At 38.6% G+C, this 25,233-nt stretch overlaps 1 protein-coding gene across 2 annotated transcripts; it reads right to left on the reverse strand.

The window, feature by feature from the left end:
* On the reverse strand, nucleotides 1–24,045 carry LOC132159946 (protein crumbs homolog 1-like). 2 transcript variants are annotated; one of them, XM_059569626.1, is made up of 13 exons: nucleotides 23,871–24,045; nucleotides 18,845–19,441; nucleotides 17,308–17,503; nucleotides 17,054–17,193; nucleotides 16,679–16,861; nucleotides 14,543–15,472; nucleotides 13,713–14,266; nucleotides 13,058–13,223; nucleotides 11,874–12,792; nucleotides 10,478–10,522; nucleotides 9,376–9,498; nucleotides 9,039–9,165; nucleotides 1–500 (listed from the first exon to the last, which is right to left on the reverse strand). In XM_059569626.1, the coding sequence occupies exons 1-13, from the start codon at nucleotides 23,953–23,955 to the stop codon at nucleotides 282–284; spliced, it is 4,284 nt and encodes a 1,427-aa protein (XP_059425609.1). In that variant the 5' UTR covers nucleotides 23,956–24,045; the 3' UTR covers nucleotides 1–281. The 2 variants fall into 2 exon arrangements, with proteins under 2 accessions (XP_059425609.1, XP_059425610.1); XM_059569627.1 differs by lacking the exon at nucleotides 16,679–16,861.
* Between the last annotated feature and the right edge of the window lie 1,188 nt (nucleotides 24,046–25,233).

Consider the following 25,233-nt stretch of genomic DNA (forward strand, 5'->3'; position numbering starts at 1 on the left):
GATTGTTGAGCAGCATTGTCTTGACGCACCTGTTATTAAGAAGGCTTCACAATTTACCAATCAATGAATCCTAAAGCTCTTCTAAGGTGTATATACCAATAATAGGTGTTCATCACATTGTTATAAATGGGTGATTGTCCAACCAAAATGATCATTTATAATACTATTATCTAGCTGACTATAGCTGCCACATGATCAATGAATGAAATTGTCTTTTTCTATCGTTTCGTAAAACCAAGAAGCCACGAACAATGTGATTGGCTAATTGTTGGTTGATTGGCTCAGATGAGTCTCTCCATTGGTGGAGGCTGCACGATGTTCCACATCTCCACCCTTGAACCTTCCTTCTCCTGTCGACTGGGGCTGTAAGTGCCTCGTGTGGCCCGTCGTTTCAGCGTGATGACCAAAGCTGTGGCCACACCAAAAAGAACCAACAACAGAGCCACAGACACCAAGCTGATGGATAGCAACAGGTCAGACGACACGTTCTCTGCACTCAGCTGGAGGAAAGGAAGATGGGGGTGGAGTCAGCAATAACAGTCATATTTAAAAAAAAAAAAAGAGCAGACATGTATGGTATTGTAATTTATACACTTAAATTTAATACGTGCCAAAAGAATAAAGTTGTATAATATGTTCCATATACACACATTGAGATTCTCTTGGCTCAGTCTTATGAAAGTATTTCATAAGGTGAGTTACTCTCTTTAGACTGATTGGCACAGGCATCTGCTCCTAACATCCCAATCCTGCCCCCTCCATCTGCCACCTCTCTTGACATTTTCACCACAGTCAAACTTGACGCTTAGATTAATTCTTTCACTAACAAAACATTCTACTTTTTAGCCTATGCAAGAGATAAAAGACGAGTTAATATTTAGCACATTTTAAATACACCGATTTCATGTTCTGAATCTGTGTTTTAGAGCAAATCAGTTGATTGGATGACTCAGTTATACGTTCCTAAATTTGTCCATGTTTTGAACCCATCTGTTGGATGTCTCACTCATATTGTTCCATTCCTAAAAAAATCAGTGAACCGAACGATTCAATGACAATTTGGAACCACTTCACAAACTGGTTGAATGAATTATACAACAACTCACTTTTTGTTTTGTTCCTGAATCAGTCAGTGTTTTTGAACAGATTAGTGGAACGAATGATTTAATGAATCACTCATATTGTTTCGCTCCTGCAATCAGAGTTTTTGAACAAATCTGTTGACTGAATGATTCAATGACTCATTAGTCTGTTTTGTTTTTGAATGTGTCTGAGATCCTGTCCACACGGAGACGCGTTTCGCTGCATATGCATATATTTTATATTGTATAGGCATTTCGTCCACACGGATCTGTCGTTTTGGGAAAGTGAACCAATATTTTTTGAAACCGGGTCCCATAGTGGCAAATTTTGAAAATGCTGCATTTGCGTTTTCAGACACCACGACATCACGTAGCAGCAACAAAAACATGAACAAACACTGAACAATTGTCTTTTTATTTACTAACATTAACACAGATAAATAAAGGTATTGTTCCATGTTCGTTCGTATACCGCGCGCAAAGTTTATGCGCATAGTCCAAGTCTTCTTCTCTGTTTTTATTACAGCGCCACATGCTGGTCTGGCATGTATGCTACATTGTTTTGTGTCGGTTTCGTGTGGACGTAGATATTTCTTGAGACGAGAAAAAAAAAGATTGGGTAGAGAAAGCTCTGGCTTCGTGTGGACGTAGCCTGAGTATTGAACAAAGCAGTTGAATAAGTGATTCAATGACTCACTAACATTGTTTGGTTCCTGAATTAGTCACTATTATTAATCAAATCTGTTGCCTGAATTATTCAGTGGCTCATACTCATACTTTCTTGAATATGTCAGTGTTTTGAAAGAATCTGTTTAATTACTCATACTTTTAGCTCCTGATTAAATCAGGATTTTCTTTTTATACAAATCAGTAGACTGAATAATTCACTAAATTAGAGACTCGCTTGTTTTGTTACCGAAAAAGCATTTTGAGCGATTCGGTTGAATGAATGATTCCATGACTCACTTTTTGTTTCGTTCCTGAATCAGTCAGTGTTTTAAACAGATCAGTTGAATGAATTATTTCATGAATCACTCAATCAGTCTTTTTGAGCAAATCTGTTGACTGAATAAGTCATTGACTCGTTTATTTTGTTCCTGAATGTGCCTAAATATTGCACTAAGCAGCAGTCAAAGGAGTGATTCAGTGACTCACTCTTATTCTTTTGTTTCTGAATCAAACACTTTTGAACAAATCTCTTGACTAACTTCAATGAGTCACTTGTTTTGTTTCTGATTGAATCAATGTTTTTGAACAAATCGTTTGACCAAACCATTCATAATTTAAACATTTACCTGTCGCCACCTTCTGGCTTAACAATTTAACCTTCGGAAGTAATCAAATGAGTTATATCATTAATAGTGATTTATTTTTTATAAATATGAAAACTGTTTTATTTTAGTACATCATAGTTGTGCTATAAAAATAATTGTATAGTGCCAAGATTCAAGAATCAGTATACACCGCCAAATGCTGCTTCTCGCAAACTTTATACTGTAGAGGAGATGGACAAATCTTCAGGACCAAATTAGATCATCCAACCCAACCCTTCCCAACACTCGGCTCCATCTGTTGAAGCAAGAGAGACAGGCAAGAAGCTCATGGCCACAGAAACTCTGAGCTGAGCTCATCACCTGCTCTGAAGGCAATGTTTTATGTGTGTGAGAGAAAGCGGGAAAGAGAGAGACAGCCAGACTTTCCAGCAGACAAACGACCCTGTCACTGCGATAAGCTTCTCCCGATATATTTCCCCCTCATTTCTCAGACCTGCAGCGATGCACTGCTGAGTTGCATTTCACGCAGAACACCGCTGTGCCTTTCTGCTGGCCAAGCACTATTCTGTCACTCTGAAGACACAAACTTTCTCTGCAGACGTGGAGCAGAACCACAGACCCACAGATTCCTCACACTGAGACACATTTATGCTTCAGCAGTCAAAAACACTAGCCCTCAAGAGCTGTGCTTGCTTCCCTGTCGCCTTGCCTCTGCATAAATGATCTATTTTTCAGTTTTTTAAACGTATTGCATTAGTAATAGAACTGTATGAAATATTTTTTTTCGATGATTTGAAAATAACCTAGATAAAGTTATCCTTGTGAACCAGTTAGCAGCTAATACCCTCTTTTTATATACCTTTGCTAACACCTGAAATGTCAGATACAACACTACAGGAACCTATCTATCCATCTATCCATCCATCTAAATAGGTATGTTGTGGAGTAGCGGCACTATAACTTTATGTACTTTCTGGGTAAAAATCTTGGATTTATTTTTAAACAATTTTAACTCAGAAATTGCTTGTAAATTCTTGAATTAAACATATTTATAGTGATAATGTGTCAGTTCAGATTTGTCATTCGATTTTAATGAACTCGAAGAAGCATTCATGTCATTTTTCTCTATTTTTGTAACTTTGCACATTCAGATTTACATCCGAGTATCAATTCAGTGAATCAGTTCATGCAAATGGATGCATTAGTTCAATAGAACAATTCACTAATTAATTTAAGGCTTACAGAAGATTCTTTTTTCTTCTTCTTCTTTTTTTTAGATACAAAATAAGTTTATCAGTATTGTGATACTGATAAGTATAAGTAAGTTATGAAAATGGAAAGGAAAATCATGAAATTAAATCGCAATGAAATGACACATGAATACTATTCTATGCTAAAAGTCATTTTTGGGTTGTGTGCCTTCAAGAAATTAATGATAATGCTTTTTAAAACTAAATTTGTGATATATAATAAATAAACACTGGCTTTATGTGTTGAAAGAACACTTTATTTCTCTGGATGCTCTCAATTAGTTACTGCATTAGACTTATGAAATATGGAATGGAATTTGCAATATTTCATAATATTTCAGTAAATTCCTTCAAATCATTCCAAATGAATCCCAAATCTGATGTTATAATCATTATTAGAAGTATTTTTCAGCTTATATTAATTAATATTAATTGTAATACAAATTTGCCAACTCTATATGTAATGGTAAACAAAAAAACTTATAAAAAGTATTCTCAAAATTATTTTCCAAGGAATCACCTCTGATTCTTACTTGAACTCACTTCAGTGAATCAGTTCGTGCAAATGGTTGCACTGGTTCAATAAAACAACTGACTAAGACATTTGGCTACCTGAGCAGGTGTTTGTGCACCTACCTATTTTCCAGCAACATGCAAAATATAATATTATACTATAATATATACAGCATTGTTGTTTTATTCCAGAAAAATACTGCTCTGATTGTGATGCTCACAATCTTCTGGGAAGGATTCTCACATTACGTTACTGTCCATCTTAAGAGTGATTTCAAGTTGTTGAAATGCAATCAGAACTTATTTTGCTATATTTGCATGCGATAGATAGATAGATAGATAGATAGATAGATAGATAGACACTGTTGACAAGAATTTAGAAATTTCTATGGTATCAAAACAAAAACAAAAAAAGATTCATAAATACCTTATTTAAATCAAAAAAATAACTAAACTGTGTTATATATCATGCCGTGAAATAAAAATACTAATATCGTGAGTTACGATTTTGGTCATATCGCCCACCCCTAACATAGATAGCTTCTAAACTAACAGACATGAACTAAAGTCCCAGAAGTCTTAGTGAAGTCCTTAAGAAAACAGCAAAGCTCAGAGAGCGACACTGTAACGTGTCTTAGCGTGCGATAAGATCCTCTCATCCTCCTCTATCCTGTTAGACAGGATTAAAAGACTGAAATGGGGCTATCTTTAACTTGCACACTGCTCACAAGATGAATATAAGGACATCTTGAGGAGATTAAACTGATCTGGGCTTTTCTACCCATTCAGTCACAATAACGGTAAGCGTTCTGATGTTATATATTCATCTCAGTCACATATCATTTGGTCAATTTATGAAAATATTTGGCAAGAAAAAGATCTGAAAAATGCATTTCAATCCCTTTTTTAAGTAAAAGTAGCTGTTTTTTAGGGCCTGAATTAAGCCAAGCATTGGCTAAACCATCAAGTGGTAAACATCAAGTAAGAGTATTAACCTCAAAAAAATATATATATATAATATAATAATTTTGTCAAACAATAAGGCTAAAAGAAACCAAGCGATTAAAGAACTGAAATAGTATTAGTAGCATCTAATTCCATGTAGTGGGAACTATAAACCAAATCGATGTGATTCCCCTGTGATCAACAGTGTATCCAATGTACCCTTAACTCCGAGTAGAGCTGTCACAGCAACTGAAATACTGTAAGTTGCATTTGGAAAAAACTCTCCAACTTGTTTCAAACTTGCACAGTACATACTTCTGCGTGGTCTCAACATCCTGTGGTGTCAGGATTACACACAAGTTGCTGACTCAACACATCTGCCATGGGTTTTACAGTACTGTTGTGTCTTTGATGGCGTCTGCCGCCCCTAGTTCAGTGGCTCTGTCTCTCAAAATCTGTGGCAACATTCTTCAAAACCTGCATGATGTGCCACTGGCACAGTCTCTGGATGTGTAATGACAGAAGAGAGACAGCTAAACAAAACCGACAAAGGACAAACAACAGACTGATGATGGATGGGATGGAGAGAAATGTTTTATTTGAACACAGTCATCTAAAGACAGAATGTGAGAGACACAATGAACACTAACAGACAGATGAACACTTTAAACTATTGTGACATTGATGGTTTAAAATATATAGAAAGAATTACAGAAGAGTAGTTCATTTTTTAAGATACACAATGAGTTGATCAGTACTGTGATATTGGTGAATAGATATCAGTTCTGAAAATGGAAAGGACAACCATGAAATGAAATGACACAGAAATGACAGATGAAACATTAAATGTTATTCTTCCCTAAACAGAAATAAACTAAATCTATTATGTGCTCATTTTGGGGTTGGGTTGGAAATGAATGCTAATGCTTTTTAAAATCAAACTACATTTGTTATATATTCTGTATATAATAAATTAACTTTGGTTTTATGTGTTGAAAGAACACTTTATTTACAAGGATGTTACCAAATTGGAATTATGAATAATGGAATTTAAAAGTAATCAAATTATTTGCAAAAATGCTGAACTAATACACAACGTGTGGTTGTATTAAAATCTAATTCAATAATTTCAGTAAAGTCATTCCGATTTAATCCCAATCCTGATTTCATAATCATAATTAGAAGTATAAATCATGTGATATTAATTTAATAATGGTTATTTATTAAATTACAAATGTATAAACTCTATGTAATGCTTAATTTAAAAAGTATACAAAGTGGTCTCAAAATAATTTCCCCTGAAAATTCGTCTATGATTCTGATTGGGTAGCATTAAAGTACAGTAAAAAAGAACTTCTGGATTTATAAAGACCATATCATCTTAAGGCACTAAGCGTTTTCACTGACATATCATCTAAATACCGTAGCCCTTGCCAATGGTTTTCCCAAACCAACAAAGAATATTGTCTGTGGTTAACAAATTCACATTTACAAATACATTCACTTCATTGATAAATAATTGAATTACATTTAAATAACTATTCATTTCAAATATCAGTGCAGTGAAAAGGTTTTTGCCCCCTTCCGTTTTTTTGTTTTTGTTTTGCATATTTGTCACAGTTAAAAGATTCAGATCATACTGCAATCTAAAGAAATTCAAGAACAGATGAAAAAAAAAAATAGTTGACATGAATCAGTATTGAAAGGGTTAGAAAGCCAGTTCTAAGAGTTTGGGACTCCAGCGAACCACGGTCAGAGCCATTATACACAAATGGAGAAAACTTGGAACAGTGGTGAACCTTCCCAGGAGTGGCCGGCCTAACAAAACTACTCCAAGAGCGCAACAACGATTCATCCAGGAGGTCATGAAAGAACCCTGAACAATATCCAAAGAACTGCAGACCTCACTTGCCTCAATTAAGGTCAGAGTTCATGATTCAACAATAAGAAAGAGACTGCGCAATAATGGCATCCATGGGAGAAGCCACTGCTGACCAAAAAAAACACAAAGGCTCGTCTCACATTTGCCCAAAAAATATCTTGGTTATCCCTAAGACTTTTGGGCAAATATTCTGTGGACTAATGTGCAGAAGACTTTTTGTAAGGTGTGTGTCCCATTACATGTGGCATAAAACCAACACAGCATTTCATAAAAAGACCATCATAGCAACAGTCAAACATGGTGGTGGTTGTGTGATGGTCTGGGGCTGATTTCCAGCTTCAGGACCTGGACGACTTGCTATAATTGATGAAAACATGAATTCTGCATGGAAAATCCTAGGAATGTCCAGCCATCAGTTTTTGACCTCAAGCTCAAGCACACTTGGGTTCTGCACCAGGACAATGATCCCAAACACACCAGTAAGTCCACCTCTGAATGGCTCAAGAAAAACAGAGTTAAGGTTCTTGAGTGGCCAAGTCAAAGTCTGGACATCCGATTGAGATGCTGTGGCATGACCTTAAACAGTCCTTTCTTCCTCGAAAAACCCTCCAATCTGGCTGAATTAAAACAATTCTGCAAAAAAGAGTGGGCCAAAACTTCTCCACAGTGATGTGAAAGACTCATTGCCAGTTTTCACAAACGCTTGAGTGCAGTTGTTGCTGCAAAGGGTGCCACAACCAGTTTTAGGTGGCAATTACGTTTTCACGCAGGCCCAGGCAAGTTTGGACAGATTTTTTCTTTTAATTAAAGAAATCATCATTTAAAAACTTCATTTTGTATTTACTTGCATTAACTTTGTGTAATATAAAAATTAGTTTGATCTAAATATTTAAGTGTGACAAATATAACAAATAAAAACGGGAAGGGGGCAAAACGTATTCAAGGTAGAGCTTAAGATCTTTGCCCGAACCCGACGGGACCCGACGGGTTCGGTCTTAATTTATATAATCTTACGCGGGCTCGGGCTTGCGCTCCGGTTTGCGAGGTAAACGAGCGGTCATGTGATGTGTTTCGATTAGCGCGAGAAACATGTGAAAATGTATGCTGAGTAGGTGTAACGGAGGCTTGCCTCTGTCGATTACGTTTTGGTTGCACCAGCAACTAAAGCAAAGTCTGAGGTGTGGAAAAGTTTTGACCGTGTTTATAATGAGAATAATGAGTGAATAATGACGCACCATCAGTGAGCGCAGGAACGCGCTGAAGACATCTACAGTGATTTCAATCATTTTCCAAAAACATGTAGGCTTAGCATAATCGCTGTGAATAATAGTTTTTTTTAATGAAAACTAAATATTCATTGAGTCTTAAATGCATAATGTGGACAGAGTATTTACGCTAATGTTGGCATTATTCTTTTATTAAATGTCAGCTGCTAGTGGCGAGGCAAATCAGAAGCCTTTATCTTAATTTCGTTATTGCCAAATACCCATCTTAATTTAAAATTTATCTTAATTTAATTTGTTAAAAAAGACTCGTTTTTATTGGTGCGTTGGTCTATTTATAGGCTAAATGAGCCTATGTCTATTTAGAGTGCTGAGATATCAAAGAGGACTTATTTTATTTCTTTATTCCAACTTCCAAGTGGTGTAGTCTACGTTAGTTATTAATAAATTATGTTAAAACATGAATAAATGACTCATTTTTGACAAAGGCAAAAGAGCTGTGTGCGTGTGCACATTTGAATAATGTCGGGCTGTAAACGGGTTCGGGCTTTTAAAAAGCTGTCGATCAAAATGTACTTGTCGGGCTCGGGCCGAAACCTGTCGGGCTCGGGTCCTGTCGGGCCTAACTTTTAAAGCCCGGTTACAGCTCTAATTCAAGGTCCTCCGAGGCAGTATTCCATTCCAGTTTAATAAACCTGTGTAGAAAGCAATTACACTAGCTCGTTTCCTAGCCTCCACCAAAGATCTGTTTACTCATTGTCACCCCAGTCCACCTCTGGTTCATTGTCTGAGCAAAGAATGACGTAGGAGAGAAATTGGAAGAGGTTTTGCCAAAACAAAGCGGCCATGTAAAAGTAAATGTCGCTTACGTCGACTTCGCAGGTCTCGCCGGCGAAGGTCATTTCACAGACACACTGGAACTTGTTGACCATGTTCTGGCAGTAGCCACCATTCAAGCAAGGGTTGGATCTACATTCATCAAGATCTATTTCACACCTAAGTGATAAATGTATAGTGAAAACAAACCTTATTATTCATAACTTAAATATTACGGCTACTGTTGTTGTTACTATTTGGTTCTAAATATGAAAATTCCATGCATTCTAAAACTGGTTAATAGTATGGCATAATTACTACCCTGAAAATTCATTAGCATATGGGAACTTGTGAACAAAGAAAGAATAAGAATAAAGAAGGAATAATCACCAGTGACCCGAAAACCCAGGGAAGCAGTCACACATCATGTTGGTGTCAGAACAGTTCCCCCCATTGAAACATGTGTAGTTCTGCTGTTCATCACCACAGATGGACACCGGGAGCTTGGGCAGTCTGGGGATGGGGAGGATGATGGGAAAGAAAGCAACATAACAGATGATGAAGAATCCATCCTCTCCTTTTGAGAGCCATGTAAGGGGCTACTACCTACAACCCCCCGCTGCTTTGTCCCGCATAAAAGAGGATTAGCCCACTATTAGAATAATGACATTAGCATGTGAATGGACCTCTGACCTCAAGACAAAGAGAATTCAATAAACCGACGCCTTATATGTGGATTAACATACAGCTAATATGAAGAATCTGCTATTGTTATTCTGTATGGACCAAGATATGATATGACAAATAAAGAGTTTGAATTGTGGTTTTCTTTTACTTTACAAAGACTATGTGAAATTGTTGGAAAAGAAATAATAATAAAAGAAAGATAGAAAGAAAGGAATAAAGGAAGTAGAAAGGAAGAAAGGGAACGAAAGATATGGATAGAAAATAAAAGAAAGCAAGGAGGAATGAAAGAAATTGATGGAGATAGGAAGGAAGGAAGTAGGAAGAAAGAAAAAGAAAAGAAAGACAGATATGGAGAAAAAGTAAAATAAAGGAAGTAGGAAGAAAGAGAAAAGAAAAATGTATGGAGAGAAAGTAAAATATGGCAAAGTAGGAAAAGAAGAAGTAGGAAGGAAAAAAATATGGAGAGAACAAAAGATAGCAAGGGAGAGGAAAGAAAAAGACAAGGAACAAGGACAAGGAAAGAGACAAGAAACAAGGGATAACAGGAAAGAAGTGGTAAGGAGGGAAGAAAGGCAAGGCAAGAAAGAAAGAAGAAAAAAGAGATCAAAAGGAAATTAAAGTAGGAAGGATAAAGGAAGAAAAAAAAGTGAATGAAGGAAGGAAATGAGGAAAGCAAGCATGGCAAGAAAAGGGTGGTCGATAGTAAAAAGGAAGTACAAGGCTGGAAGGAGAGAACAAATAAAGGAAGGATATATAAAAAAAGAGGATAAATCTAAAAACAAGTCAACAGTAAAACGGCACTTACACGCTCCTGACAACTACGTACCACGGAGCCTCTTCAATCTGAGTGCTGTTGTGAGGAAAGAGACAAACAAACAGCAAGCGTCAGTCTTTTTTTTTTAAACAGAAACTTTACACCAAAGATCTCTCTAACTCTGCAGTGGGGAAAAGATAGATCTATTATGTCTCCCGGCTGCCTGCAAGGCAGTTTCAAAGGAGTGCTATGAAGCAGTCTGGCAACAAAACATGTTTATGAGATAAATGGCTGCAGACTTGCCTTAGATGCCACCCTGAAGGCCTAACGCAACTACTGGAGGATGGGCACTCTCAGCAGAGACTATTATTACCATTACTGCTTTCAAATGACACGTATGGCAACAGGCACGTCTCTGCAGTCACGCTAGCATAAACAACCTCATAAAAGCAATTATATGATTTGCATTACCTTTATAACAAATCAGTCTCTTAGGGGTCTTGATTCATTCAAGTTGCTTTCTTATTTTGATGGGAATCATTGTATGAGGTTTGTGGCCCGTTTCTATCTACAAAGTCTAACGTTCTGTTTTGCATTCTCTTTTCTTTGAAAAGTGGAGTAACTTCTTGAGTTATGGCTTTTTAACATTAGGTTGATTTCATATCTAAGGCAAGTCTCTTTTTGACTTGGTTCAATGTTTTGCAGAAGGGACAAACGCTATTCCTTGCAGACGTATCTGTGAATTGCCTTGGTGTTGAAGCATTAAATCAGGTTTTGGGATGCACACAGCCTCCACAAAATCTGCTAAAGTTAGACGGTAACTCATAAACCAACTCAGTTAACTAGATTCTTACATTGAAGAAAGCAGTGCTTTCTTGGCAAAATTCACCACCACAATGCTATGGTGGTTTCGGTGGTAGTTTACTAGGCAGAAGAGACAACCTTCATTTCTCAAAGCTATTTTAGTCCCTAGACATGCCTAGGTTTTCTCTTTTAGGGTAAACCTAAGAACTATTTCACCTGTTTAATCACCCACCCACAAAGTCCAAGTGCTTTGACAAGCAACTGCAAACTTTGAGGGATCACTTACGTTTCTATCACAACAGGGTAAAGATGGAACAAGTTACAAGACAATGTTTAATACTAAGGACAGAATTCCACAAATCTGACACTGGAGGGCCACCACCCTGTGGAGCAGGGCTGGGAAACTTCAGTCCTGGAGGCCCACTGTCTTGAATAGTTTAGTTCGAATCCTCTAAATTAGGGTTCCTTAAATCTGCTCAAGCCCTAATCAAAGGAGGGCTACTTTGATTAGGACTTGAGTAGATTTAAGGAACTCTTATTTAGAGGTTTGCACAAATCCCTAAACACAAATCCCTAAACCCAAGCATGACCAATAGTAGTAATGAACAAGTCAACTCCATGACACAAATTAGAATAGACTCACTTGCAATACGGCCCAGTAAACCTGTCGGGACAGAGGCAGGAATAGCTGTTGAAGCCACGCAAGCAGGTCCCACCATTAGCACACTTGTGACTGGCACAAACATCCTCTTTCACCTCACAGTTGGTGCCGGTGAAGCCACTCTCACATGTGCAGATGTATGAAAGGTCCTGCACACTGCAGTATCCGTGTTGACAGGGGTTGGAGGCACAGGTGTTTGTATTCAGTTCGCAGCGATCACCGCCCCAGCCAGGTAGACAGAAGCATTGGAAAAGGTTGAAGCGGTCATCACAGATTCCTCCATGCAGGCAGGGGTTGGGTTCACACACCACCTCACCAACACAGCCAGTTTGGACAGGTTCCTCCGATACCTTATTGAACTTCTCTTCCTGTGCACGTGGGAATCTAACCTCGGCAGGACCATAATACGGGAGCACAATACCACCAATCTCAACAGTACTCAGACAACCAATCAGATTCCAGTCAGACTCTGGGCCAAGTCCTCCTAGAAGGATATCAACGCCTTCTCGGAGGAAGTCTAGATTTCCGGACATGGTGTCAGATATAGTAGGTTCATCCTTGTCATCAAGAGGGACCATGATCCACTGGGAGTTGTTAGCCCAAGGATTAGCCATTAACAGCTCTACTGGATGCCACTCTCCATCAGCCATTGGTCTTGGGCTGCGTAGTGTTACCAGTGACAAAGATGATGAAGAAGAAGGTCCACTAAGAAGCTCTAGCACCAGAAAGCCATCTTGAATGGATACCGTCACAAAGTCAGACCCACTCTCCGCATGTAACACTGCTGCATTGTGTTTACGTGTTCGGATACTGAATACAATGCTGGTCAGGTGACGGGAGATCAAACCATTCCCATTGTATACAAGAGTGGTATTGTCTTGAAAAGTCACATTTGAAATGCCTAGATAAAATAAAAGCAAACATAGTTTATGTTAAACCTCAGGGATTAAGACTCATTCATAAAACAATCTTAGTTAAAGTCTGCTAAATGCTCTTAACAAGTCTCTTTCCTGAGTCTAGTCTACAACTTAAATCTGGAAGTTAATTAATCCAAAAGACTGCATTTTATATTATGCAATCCATTAATTTTGACTTCATATTCAAACCAGAATTGAATGATTTTTGACTACTGTGACTTCTGATTTCAGATGTTCAAAAATACTCACATTCATAGCCCTGGTTGAGGGTCCGGCATGTTGCTTGTGGTGGGCAGGGGGTAAAATCGCACCATCTCACCTCCTCACAGTGCTGCCCTTCTGTGCTGGGTGGGCAGTTGCATGTGAAGTCATCCCATAGAGGGAAACACATTCCACCATTCTGGCAAGGATTTTTCTGGAATGGAAAGACAAAAAAAAATACAAATGCAAAACTGTCAAATAAATGATCCACTGAATTTTTATAAAATATATATTGTATTAACAATAAGAAAAGATTTAGAAGTAGTAAGATGGAATTAAAACAGCTTGTGCCTTGGAAAGCTTTTCCCCACTGTTTAAAACTACTGTCAAGCGGCTAACCAAATTCAATCCTACTGTATTTCAGGAAACCATATGTTCAAAAATACTATCAAATGATGATATTTCTAGTCAACACACCAATTTATACATGATCAATTATAAAGTGTTTGAATACTCAGGAAAATCTTTAACTGATAATACATTTATTGGATTAGTGAATCAAATTGGATAAAAAAAAAAAAGAAACTAGTTTGTGATTAGTTTCTTGATTAACATGACCAAAGTCATATATGTAAACTTCAGTCTAGGCCAATTGAGATAACAAGGTTTTGTACAAATATCTGCCAGATCTGTTGTAACTTACAGAGCAAGAGTCATCACTGGTGCAGCCGGGGGTAACTTCAACCATGCGTTCAGGTCTGTATGACATCACAGAAACATCAAGTGGGAAAAATTCTAGCTTCCTCTCATTGAGCTGCAAGTCTTGTAAGCACCCTTTAAAATAACCACCAAAAGCAGATGTATCACACTCATCAAGCAGTCCTCCAACATATATCACATCCTCAAGCTGAAGTGAAACAGGTTGAACATCTGTTGCTGTGAATTCATGATCTGACTCCTGCAGAGTCATCATACCATCCTTAATGGTGATGCCGACAAAATGGATCTCACCATTATTAACCTCACTTTTACCCATTAAAGTCTTCAAGTTGTTGACTTGCACCATGAATTTTCCCTTTTCCAGCCACATCTTCAAGTACTCAGCGGTGCTGTTGGCAAACAGCACCAAAAGACCAGACTCCTTCCGTGTACGCAAGAACATGGACAGATAGAGCTTATCTGATTCCAGTTGGTCGGTGATGGTGAAGACAGCATAGCTTGCAGAGTCTTCCTGGCCAAATCTAGCAGTAAAGTACTCTGTATGAGAAAGAGAAGACATACAACTCTTAAAGGGTTTCTAGAACTATTCTAGCTTTACTATTGCAACTTGGACCCTTAGAGGAAACATAAAGCATCTCCCAAGGTTTATCCTGTGATCTTCTACATTTATCGCAAGGCTATCAACGTGTCTACAGTAGAAGCATCTACGGCGTATCTCTATTGTGCTAAAATAGACAGCCTATTCACAACACCACAGTTGATATTTCCAATGTTGTCATGTTATATGGAAGTTCAGTTCTTTGGTACTCTTACCCTCAGCACAGTTTTGACCTACATATGGTCGCAGACATAAGCACTCGTAACCTAGCCAAAGGTTAACACACTCTCCAAAGTTCTTGCATGGACCAGAAAGGCATCGGTCATTATGGTTGCAGCCTTGCTTGACATTCACCACTGAGCTGCTCAACCATTCCTCTGGTACCATCAGCTGTGAGTCCACAAACAAGTCCCTCATGCAGCCTATGAATGAGCCAGAGGCCCCTCCCTCAGTTGATCTTCCAACATAGGTGCTTTGCAGGGCTGACTCCAGCTCAAGGGCACCAGTCTCTACTTGGGCTGTTGCACTACAGTTATCTCCATCCTGGCATGGCTCCAGTAGTTGTAGCAGCAGGGTGCCTACTCCAAGCACAGCCTTTACAGAGTGCCATTCGCCATCAGATACATCCTGAGGCAGTATCAGAGTCCAGCTGGTTGCGTTTGGCTGAGGGTCACTCCTAAGATCAAGAAGCAGGTGTGTCTCCCGTATCTCCAGGCTGAGGGTGACCCCTTCGCTGCCCCTCTGAAAGAGCAATGTGTTCTTCAGCACCGTGCGAAAGCTTAGCGTGATATTAAAGTATGTTTCTGCACCCAGCAGTGGGGTCTGCAGGTGCAGGAATCCTCCATTTTTCTCGAAGGAGAATACTGTGGCCGTCTGGCAGTAAGAGCCGATGTAGCCAGGCTGACAGATGCAACTGTAGCCATTTACACCTTCGCTCAGGAATGGCATGCAGGCTGCCCCGTTTTGGCACTCGTGACCCTTGCAGCCCACCAGGGGCTCACTACAGTTGCGGCCACCATAGAGAATTCCATCTTGGCTTTCAGACAGGCAGATGCACTTGTAGCTGGCCAGGAAGTCCTCGCATATGGCTCCATTATGACACGGATTGGTGGTACAAGCAGTGGTATTTTGCTCGCACAGGGTACCTGAAAGAGGAGAGCCCAGAGTGGAATTAAGTTCCTTACAAATAAATGTTTAACAAAGATTGAATTTGTGTTTAAATAATGTGTTGTATAATGGATGATTTGGTTTTGATTATGCAAACAGGACAGAATCCCAAGACCATTCTGATTTACAGTTGCAAAATCCTGATGATGTTTATTATATGCTCATTATAGGCAACATTTTGCTAAGAATTTAACCAGGCATTAAAAACAGATTCTGACTCAGTTTTCCATCGGTTATAGATTTTAGAGGTTAGAGACTTTAGAGCCTTTACAGGATCTGTTGATCTTCTTTAGGCAGTCCTGTTTTTTTTTTTTTTTTTTTTGTTTTTTTTACCCCTTCTTTATTTTAATTTTTTTTTTTTTTCAAAAACCGTTGTATAAGAAAATGTCCTTAGATACATGAGTGGCACTAACACAAACCTCTGAAAAAACAGAAATTTGTCTTGATCTTTTAATTTAAAGGGCTCATATGATACGTTTTCAAGTTTTCCTTTCTCTTTTGAGTGTTACAAGATGTTCGTGCATAGATAAGATCCCTCAAATTGCAAAGACTAAAGTCTCAAACCCCAAGAGATATTCTTTCTAAAAGTTAAGACTCATCCACGATCTCCTAAAACATCTTGTTTAAACACGCCCCCACGTCTACGTCACTGTGTGCGAAGATTTGCTTAACACTGTCCAAATGTTTACACAAAGAAAAAAAGCGTAACTTTGATTCTCGCTGTAGTATTGTTGTTGCCGCTGCCATGTCGTAGAGATGCTGTGTTTTTCGTTGTGCAAGCGAAACTACTCGAAAGCAGTGGTTAAGCTGTATTTACACTGGAAGCAACAAATGCCTAGTTTGGAATGGGCTTTATTGGGTTTGTCCAGTCGTGCCAGGATATGGCATCACAGTATGGTAAGGGGCATAGCATTTCGGTCACACGCTTGAGGCATTCGGCCAAACACAACGCACTGGATAGCTGGCCAATCAGAGCACACCTCGCTTTTCAGAACGACGAGCTTTGTAAAAATCGATTTGTTTCAGAAAGGCGGGGCATAGAGGAGCAACAATAATGTACAGAATGTGAAAAATAATTAGTTTTTTTTTAACCTTAAACAGAATAAACACATTTAATTACACCAAATAGACATAATAATGTTCTTTTTAGCAACATCATATGACCCCTTTAATGGGGCAGATACCTGAAAATCCCGGTGGACACTTGCAGATGAAGCCGGAAGCATGCCTGGGGTTGTATCGAGTAGGAAACAAGGGCTCAGTGCCATAAAGTGTCTTCCAAGAGAGCTCAATGCAAGTGCCTTCATTCACACAGGGACTGCTATTACACTCACCAACGTCTGTCTCACAGTTACGACCCTCAAACCCTGGTACACAGACAAGCGTGACAACCTAAGGAAGTTTATTGTCCTAATTTGCCTAAATCATTTAAAACCTTGATTCCTAAAATAAACCAATAAGTATTACATCTACATTGTAGATCGCCATACTTCATTCTAAATTCAATCTATTGATTTTAATATATTCCAGTTCACACAAATCAACCCCATGTGAGTCACCTGGCCAGCAACTGCAGGTGTAGTTCCCATTTTCATCCTCACAGACGGCGCCGTTGAGGCAGGGTTGAGACCAGCAGGGAGGAGGTGGGATCTCACAGTGAACACCAGTATAGTTAGTTTGTGAGCAGTCACAGAGGTAGCTACAAGATTATTCCAAAATAAAGGTGCATATGTTATTTCATTTCGGGTATGATTTTAGAATAGATTAAATGAAAAACATGCTGTGTCCTCATATGGATGGAAATGTATTGTACCTGTTTATTTCATCCACACACAGAGCCCCATTTTGGCATGGCTGGGCACTGCATTCATCTATGTTGGTTTCACAGCGCTCGCCCTGGAAGCCCGCCAGGCAGGTACACGAGAAGCCATTGATGTGGTCATGGCAACTGCCGGCGTGGAGACAGGGCTGTGATTGACACTCATCAATCTGAACCTCACAGCTGCTGCCTGGAACATCAGAGACAGCGGTGTTGAGTGCAAAGATGCCAATCCGCTTTTTGTCGAGATCTCTGCATGGCTTATTACACATGCCATCTGGACAGGCCTCATCCTGGATCAAACTGGATGAGTTACAGACTGTAACTGGAAGCTCCCAATCAGTCTTTAGGGTTATTGATATGCTGCCCACAGCTTTTCCTTCACTTGATCAAAAATGTTTTGCAATCAGATCTGAAGTGTGAATTTTCACATCATGTAAGTTCTAAGAGACTGGGGCTTGTCGTCACACACGGAAGTTGTCAAAAGTTCAATAAAACAACACTTGATTTCAGTTTCAAAGTCCTAGTTCTATAGTCCTAGTCACATTTTAATTTTTTGGGGTGAATTCTGTTCTCCAAACTAAAACTCATATATTATATTTTAATAATTATTTAGAGTAACACTGAATTTTGACAAGACAGTCACAGTTTACATGTATGTTCTATAGTAATAACAGTAAATCATGCATAATTAAAAGCAATTAAACCTAAACCAAACCCTAAAAGTAAGTACCACTGACTTCCATAATATTAATTTTTTTCCATTCTGTGGAAGTCAATGGCTACCTGTTTGTTTCCCCACATTCTTCAAAATATCTTATTTTGTGTTCAGCAGAAGAAGAAATTCATACAGGTTTGGAACGACACGAGGATGAGTAAATTAAGAAAGATTTTTCATTTTTGGGGTGAACTGTTTCTTTAATATTACTCAGTACTGTAAACTTATTTTATTACTTATTTTATTATAAGTAATAAAGTAATACTTATACTTATTTTATTATTGTTTAATTACAACATTCTCAAATAAATGTCAGTAAATATCAAGTTTCCATTGGGACTACACTACATGTGTGCAATAAACAGTACATTTTATTCCTGAAAAAATTAAAAATAAATAAAGATGAAAAAGTTTAATAGCATGACTGTAGTATAGTCTTTAAGGTAGGTGTCTAACCAGAAATTGGCTTAAAAAAATAAACCCACCCTGAGAAATATTCACTAGGGTAGCAAACTAACCCCATTCTCCCTTACTCATTATATCATCAAAGAAAAAAATATATATATTTAGGATTTAAACAAGTTTAAACTTGATAGCTTCTTTAATAAGTTATATTAAATGAGATCTTTGCATTTTTAAAAGCAAATGTCAACACTCTTCCAAGAAAGAACCTTAGGATGTTCTCCAGGGTTTGCATTTCAGGCTGTAATACCATGATTTAGCCACAAGATGGCAGTGGCTGCATTTGGCACTACTCGAGACATCCCACATGTCAGTCTTACAGTGCATCTGACCCTCCCTCCCTTCACTTACCCGTGTATCCAAGCCTGCAGAGACAGATGAAGTGCCCGATCTTGTCCAGACAGGTGGCTCCGTTCCTGCAGGGCCCCGACACGCATTCATTCACCTCGATCTCGCAGTGTTTACCCTGGAATCCCGGCACACAGAAGCAGGTGGGACCGTCCCTTCTGCTGCGGCAGATGGCACGGTTGCGGCAGGGGTTAGGGGAGCAGTGGTCCACCTTTTTCTCGCAAGAACTCCCAGTGTAACCCTCTAGACAGATGCATGCGTAACCCGGGCTCCTGTCTTGCACTGCCAGACATTGGGGTGTGTCCCCACACAGCCCCTGAGCACAGAGCTGGGCACTGCTATGACATTCCTGCCCCAACAAGCCGGGCTCACACTGGCAAACTAGTTCCCCCGGGTGGGCACCGGTGGGCTGACAAGTCGCATTGTCCTGGCAGATGGACAGTTGGCAGGGTGCACTGGAAGAATCACAACGCGTGCTGGGCAGGACTGGCGCAGGCGACTTACACTGGCACAGGAAGTCAGATGGGGCTTCCCTGCACTCTGCCCTGTTTTGGCAAGGCTCATCCAGGCAGAGTGTTGAGGTCTTGAGTAGTGTTAAATCTACAAAGAGTTATGAATAAAACAAAACAAGACACTTATACATGTGTTTAAAGTTTTCCCTGCTTCCCTAATGTACCTGGGACAAAATGCAATAACAGAAACGTGCCTACGGCTAATGATACACGGGGTAACTTTTCTGTATGGATACTTTAAATCGGTCGTGGTCCCTATGTGTCTCACCTGGTTGCCCGTTGATGCCAACAATAACCCAGCAATATTGCTTATAATTGCCCCGTGTATCAACAGCCTAATGCTAACGGTGTTAAATTTGTACACTTCCTTTCTTTCCCCTTAAAGTTTGCCGCCATAAGTATCCACCTTTTTTGCATTATGGAAATAAGCTATTTTCTGTGATTGTATGAGATTTCAGAAGCTTAATAACTATATTTTATGCACTACAAATCAAGAAGTTTAAAATTGACAATATAAACGTATTTCTGCAGGCACAGAAATTGCACACATCGCCTTGAATTTTCCCCTGCAGTTGTTTGCTAGCGAAAGTACAGTACAGACCAAAAGTTTGGACACACCTTCTCATTCAAAGAGTTTTCTTTATTTTCATGAATATGAAAATTGTAGAGTCACACTGAAGGCATCAAGGGCTATTTGACCAAGAAGGAGAGTGATGGGGTGCTGTGCCAGATGACCTGGCCTCCACAGTCACCGGACCTGAACCCAATCGAGATGGTTTAGGGGTGAGCTGGACCGCAGACAGAAGGCAAAAGGGCCAACAAGTGCTAAGCATCTCTCGGGGAACTCTCCTGTCTTTAAATGGATTTTGATCGAGGTGCTACCCTTTAAAGCATGACACTTAACAAGAAGATTTCAGGACCGTAGTTGCATATTTTGTGTCTTGCTGTCCTTGTATAATGCTCTTCAAAAAGACAACATACGAACTGGAACAAAAGACCAATAAGCATTAGATGAATCATGTACTGAGCCAACTGGACTTCAGAACCAATCAAACATCAGGTAATGGAGCCTTAGGCTTGTCTTGTGCTCAACCCATCTGAATATTGTGTGATGGCCATTCTGTCATGGTGTCACTTGAAATATCTTCACATTTGAGAAGATATTTATCAGTTTCATTCCCTAAATCATTGTATTTACTGAACTGTTGCAAACAGAGATTAAATGTTTAAACCTACCATAGAAGAAACCTGATTCTTTTCATTGACTATGAGGCAATGTTGTAATTATTTTGTGATTGTGGAGTATTGTATTTATAATTGTGATTATATGAGCTTTGAGCACCCCAAATCAGATCATGCACTTTATATGACTGCAACCTACCTAGTAAGGATAGCGATGTTTGCCAGACCTCTTTAAGAGCAGAGCAGGGCATAGTATTGCTTGTATTAATATATTTATATATGTCAATTCATTTGCTTTCATTATAAAATTACCGTCTCAAAATAGGGTCTATAAAAAATCTGAAAAGTGTGTCTTTTTTACAGTATATTTTAGTGTGCATTTCAATATACACAATTTTACAAACAACTTTCTCTAGCCACAAAAGTTAGATACGAAATTATCCAGAGCGTGCTAAATAAACATGTTTGCAGACAGATATTGCTTTGCATAGCATAACAACTATTTACTTGATGTCTACACACTACAGTACATTGACAAAACATAAATTGGGTCATTATCACATTATTATTGATTTACATGGTATGAATGCATCACTGGCATCCTTAATCAGTGAATATTTGTCACTACATCTTTTGTGGCCTCTTATTTTTCTGAATGAAACACGATCTGGTGAAATAACAGATTTTTATATAGTGATGTATGCAGGATTTATCCAATCATTTAGTCTGCTGAAAGGCATAGTTCACCCCAAAATAAAATTTCTGTTATTAATTACTCACCCTCATGTCGTTCCAAACCCGCAAGACCTTTGTTCATCTTCGGAATTTAAGATATTTCTGATAAAATCCGAGAGCTTTCTGACCCATAGACAGCAACGCAACACACATTCAAGGCCCAAAAAGGTAGTAAGGATATTGTTAAAGTAGTCCATGTGACATCAGTGGTTCAATTGTAAAGTTATGAAGCTATGAGAATAGTACTGTTGTGAACAGGCGTTGAAGACCGATATGGAAGAGAATAAATTGTAGAATAAAGTTTGTTTTTCTTTGCATACAAAAATGTCTATGGAGGGTCGGAAAGGTCTTGGATTTAATAAAAATATCTTCATTCGTGTTTCAAAGATGAGCAAAGGTCTTACTTGGTTGGAACGACTTGAGAGTGAGTAATTAATAGCAGAATTGTCATTTTAGGGTGAATTATGTTTATCTTTTGGAACTGCAGCATAGTTACCTAATTGAGTTGCAACAGATCTTTCCTTCCATATTGTGATAAACTGTACGTCTGTATATAATAAATGATCAAAAAAAAACACACACACACACAAAAAAAAAGTACTCCGAGGGCTTGGTTCAAACTACTGGTTATTGACTGAGGTAGATCTGAATGTGAGTCTACAGATGATTGCAAGAAAGGGGCAGAGTTTAAACGGCTAAACCAGTTGCGCCCACAAATTCTTACAAAAGTCTTACCACTTAAAGTTATGAACAAGTATTTAACATTAAAAAATGTTAAATACTTCCACCTCAGTGTCAGGCTACTTTCACAAAAACGGCCAACAACCCTGTACTATGTATGCCAGGTCAGTAGTTGGCTCTGCCACCTTGTTAGTAAACAGTACCTGTAGGGAAAAGACAATTATATGTTATACTGTATATGATGCGTCTCCGCTGTTGGTTGTGATATTGGTGAAGTAAATCCACACTTTGCTGAAGAAGCGTTAGTCAACAAAACTACCATGTACTCTGCCATTGTTGTGTATGTTTTTGTTCACACTTGCCTTTAAAATCGACACGTACTGTGCACGTCTACATACCTAACATACCTAACAAAGGCTACATACCTATGCACACGTATGACGTCACCATTTTCAAAGAATTCCATATTGGTGCCGTTTTCAAAACCTTGCAAAACATTTTTTTCAACAATTTTCAAAACGACGTTGATGTGAAACTGAACTTTCAAAACGCATAAAAAGTTCCCCATTTTTGGCTGAAAATGTTATCGTGTAAATGGCCCCTCAGTTAATGCATAGCCTACACCTGACTGGTCACACGCCTACACACCGCAAGGTCTGCGCCTTTAGATAAAGCACATAAATAAAGCCTCCTTCCTGAATTCAGCTGGTCATTCTCGGAAATGCCAGAGAAAACAATGGCCTCTTATCTATCCAAAAAATGTCTTAACCTCTGTGACTGCCCTATTCACGGTGCTCATAGTGCAAGGACGTTTGCAAACTTTGGAGTCTCAACAAAGCATCACATTCTGTCCCCATAGCAACCCATTCCACACTTCCAGCTTTCCTTTAGAAGAGGTTGCTATGGTTACTGGCCATAGACATAAGTCAGTCATTTAAGGGGAGTCTAGAAACCCCATTCAAACTGCAGTCTGCAATGTCTTTTTATAACAGACTGTGCATTGAGACAAAGGCTAATCGTGCAAGCAATCATGAGCACAATTTGGCAATGTTGTTATCAGGATTGCCTCTTGTTCACATTCAGGGGCCGTAAAGAAGAAATGCTTATAGATATTTACTGATATGTTGGTTTATTGCATCAAAAAGTATCAAAAGCCATGTAGTCAGTGGCGTTTGAGCATGTTAACATGCACAACACTTCTTTTACTTTCAAATCAAATCTCTATATTTTTACTTGTTCACCAGTTGGGACCCAAATTATCTGTTTTGGGAGGATTTCAGTAAGATCAGCTTATAGGAAGTCTAGACCAGTGCTCAGCATGACCCCACATTCACCTCCAAAACATGAGGACGTCAAATCATATGTTCAATATAATCAGCACTCTACAATTCTACTGCATCAAACTCAAATTCTATACTATGGTAAAAATGCACACATTTAAATGCCATTTTCACCTGTGATGAAAGCAAACCCCAATCCTTTTAAATGCAACTAGTGTCTAGAAAATGAAAAGCACAGTTCTGTTTTTAAGTGTCTTTGATGCTAAGCCTTTTATGTTCTTGAGTGCCACTGCGGCTAATGCGTTCAGGGTTATGATACCTCTGACCACACTCATGTGCAGCCGATGCGAAGCCCTATCAGATAGGCTTTCTCCATTTTAATTTAGTAAATATACGCACTCACAAAAAAGTAAAAACCATCATTAAGTGTTTGGAAAAATTTCTTACATTTTAAAACAAATCACCTGAACGAACACTGTGTACAAGTTGCAGGTCAAAATGAACTTAAACAACAACAAAAAAATAACAATATAGTTGGCCTATGTCTAAATCTGTGCTCTTTGATATTAGTACACCATCCAACAAGTGTACTAACAATTATGTCATGACTGCATAAAGCAACAGGTTGGGGCTACTTACTTTCTGTCCACTGTAGAAGAAGAAACAAGACACATGCAACTAATCTGAGCCACACTGAACCCAAAACAGTAAGATCCATATCCATACTTGGATGTCATTGTGATAGTGGGCAAGCTGGCATGATCACGGCGTTTTACTCAAGCATCCTCCAGAGTGTCTACAGTCTGTCTGTGGCTCTCTGAGTCTTAGCATGCTCTCATTCACATGCCCACCAATGAGGCGCAACTCTCTGTATCCTCAATACAAAGAGGCCACAGGGGATTGGTGAAGACTTGAAGAGAGAGGGGCCATCAAGCATGCTGTCTGAATAATAATTAGCAGTGGATGATAACATTGGATATTAATAAGGAACAGCAGACAAATTACAGCTACGCAGTACTTTTCACCCTCATGCAATCATGGCCTTCCATCCACTCCAGTCCAATGACTTCACTCGAAAAGCTCTTATTTAATGCAAAATAGACCATCTGCCAGGATTCTTGCATTCTGTTTAGAGTTTAAAACAACAAGATCATTTGCCATGAACCTTGTGCACTGGTAAATCTGTCATTTTGTAATAATTCTCCACACAATTCTCTATTATTTTGTTTTTGTATATTCTTTTGTTTCCCCTCAATGTGTAGGCTTTTTAATGAGGACTAAAATAAAAATTGATTAATTAAACAGAAATATATAGATTATTTTTGTCCATTTTGGACTATAATGCAAAGCAGAACAAAAACAAGAACATAATAAATAGGAAATTCCTATAATAATGATGATCTTGCAATTCTACATAGTTTACACTATAAAAAGCAAATAAATATAACATACATATGCATTTTATAAGGTGCTAATATAAGAAATCATAATTTCCCAAATGATAATTTTATAGGCAATTACTATAATGATAGTCATAACAATAGTATTATTATTAATAATAATTTAAAACCGCCTTGAGTTACACATTTCAGAACTACTAAATAGTAAGCATTAACCTTGGCATTACATATGAATATACGAATATATCGCCAGTTTTTGTATATTAAACCCCTCAAAACAAACGGCAATTCTACCACCTTTCCTTTCTTATTTGTAGCAACAACAAAGAAAATCACATCGCTATATATGTAAAACTAACTGTAACCAGACCAAATAGCTAAGTATCTGTTCTTTCGAAATTACATCCATGCAACACAGCAACAGTATCCAAACAACTTTTCAACGTGCATGAAACGGCTTCCTGCTTTGTGGGCGTGTCTACAGAGTTTTAAAGGAATCATAGAACTTTGATTGGTTTGCCTTCGCTTTACTCTCCAGTGATTGGACAATTCTATCAGCTGCAACGAGCTGATTGGCCGCCTGGGCTGTACTCAAATTCAAA

This window comes from Carassius carassius, chromosome 16 (assembly GCF_963082965.1).
Source record: "Carassius carassius chromosome 16, fCarCar2.1, whole genome shotgun sequence".
Lineage (NCBI taxonomy): Eukaryota > Metazoa > Chordata > Actinopteri > Cypriniformes > Cyprinidae > Carassius > Carassius carassius.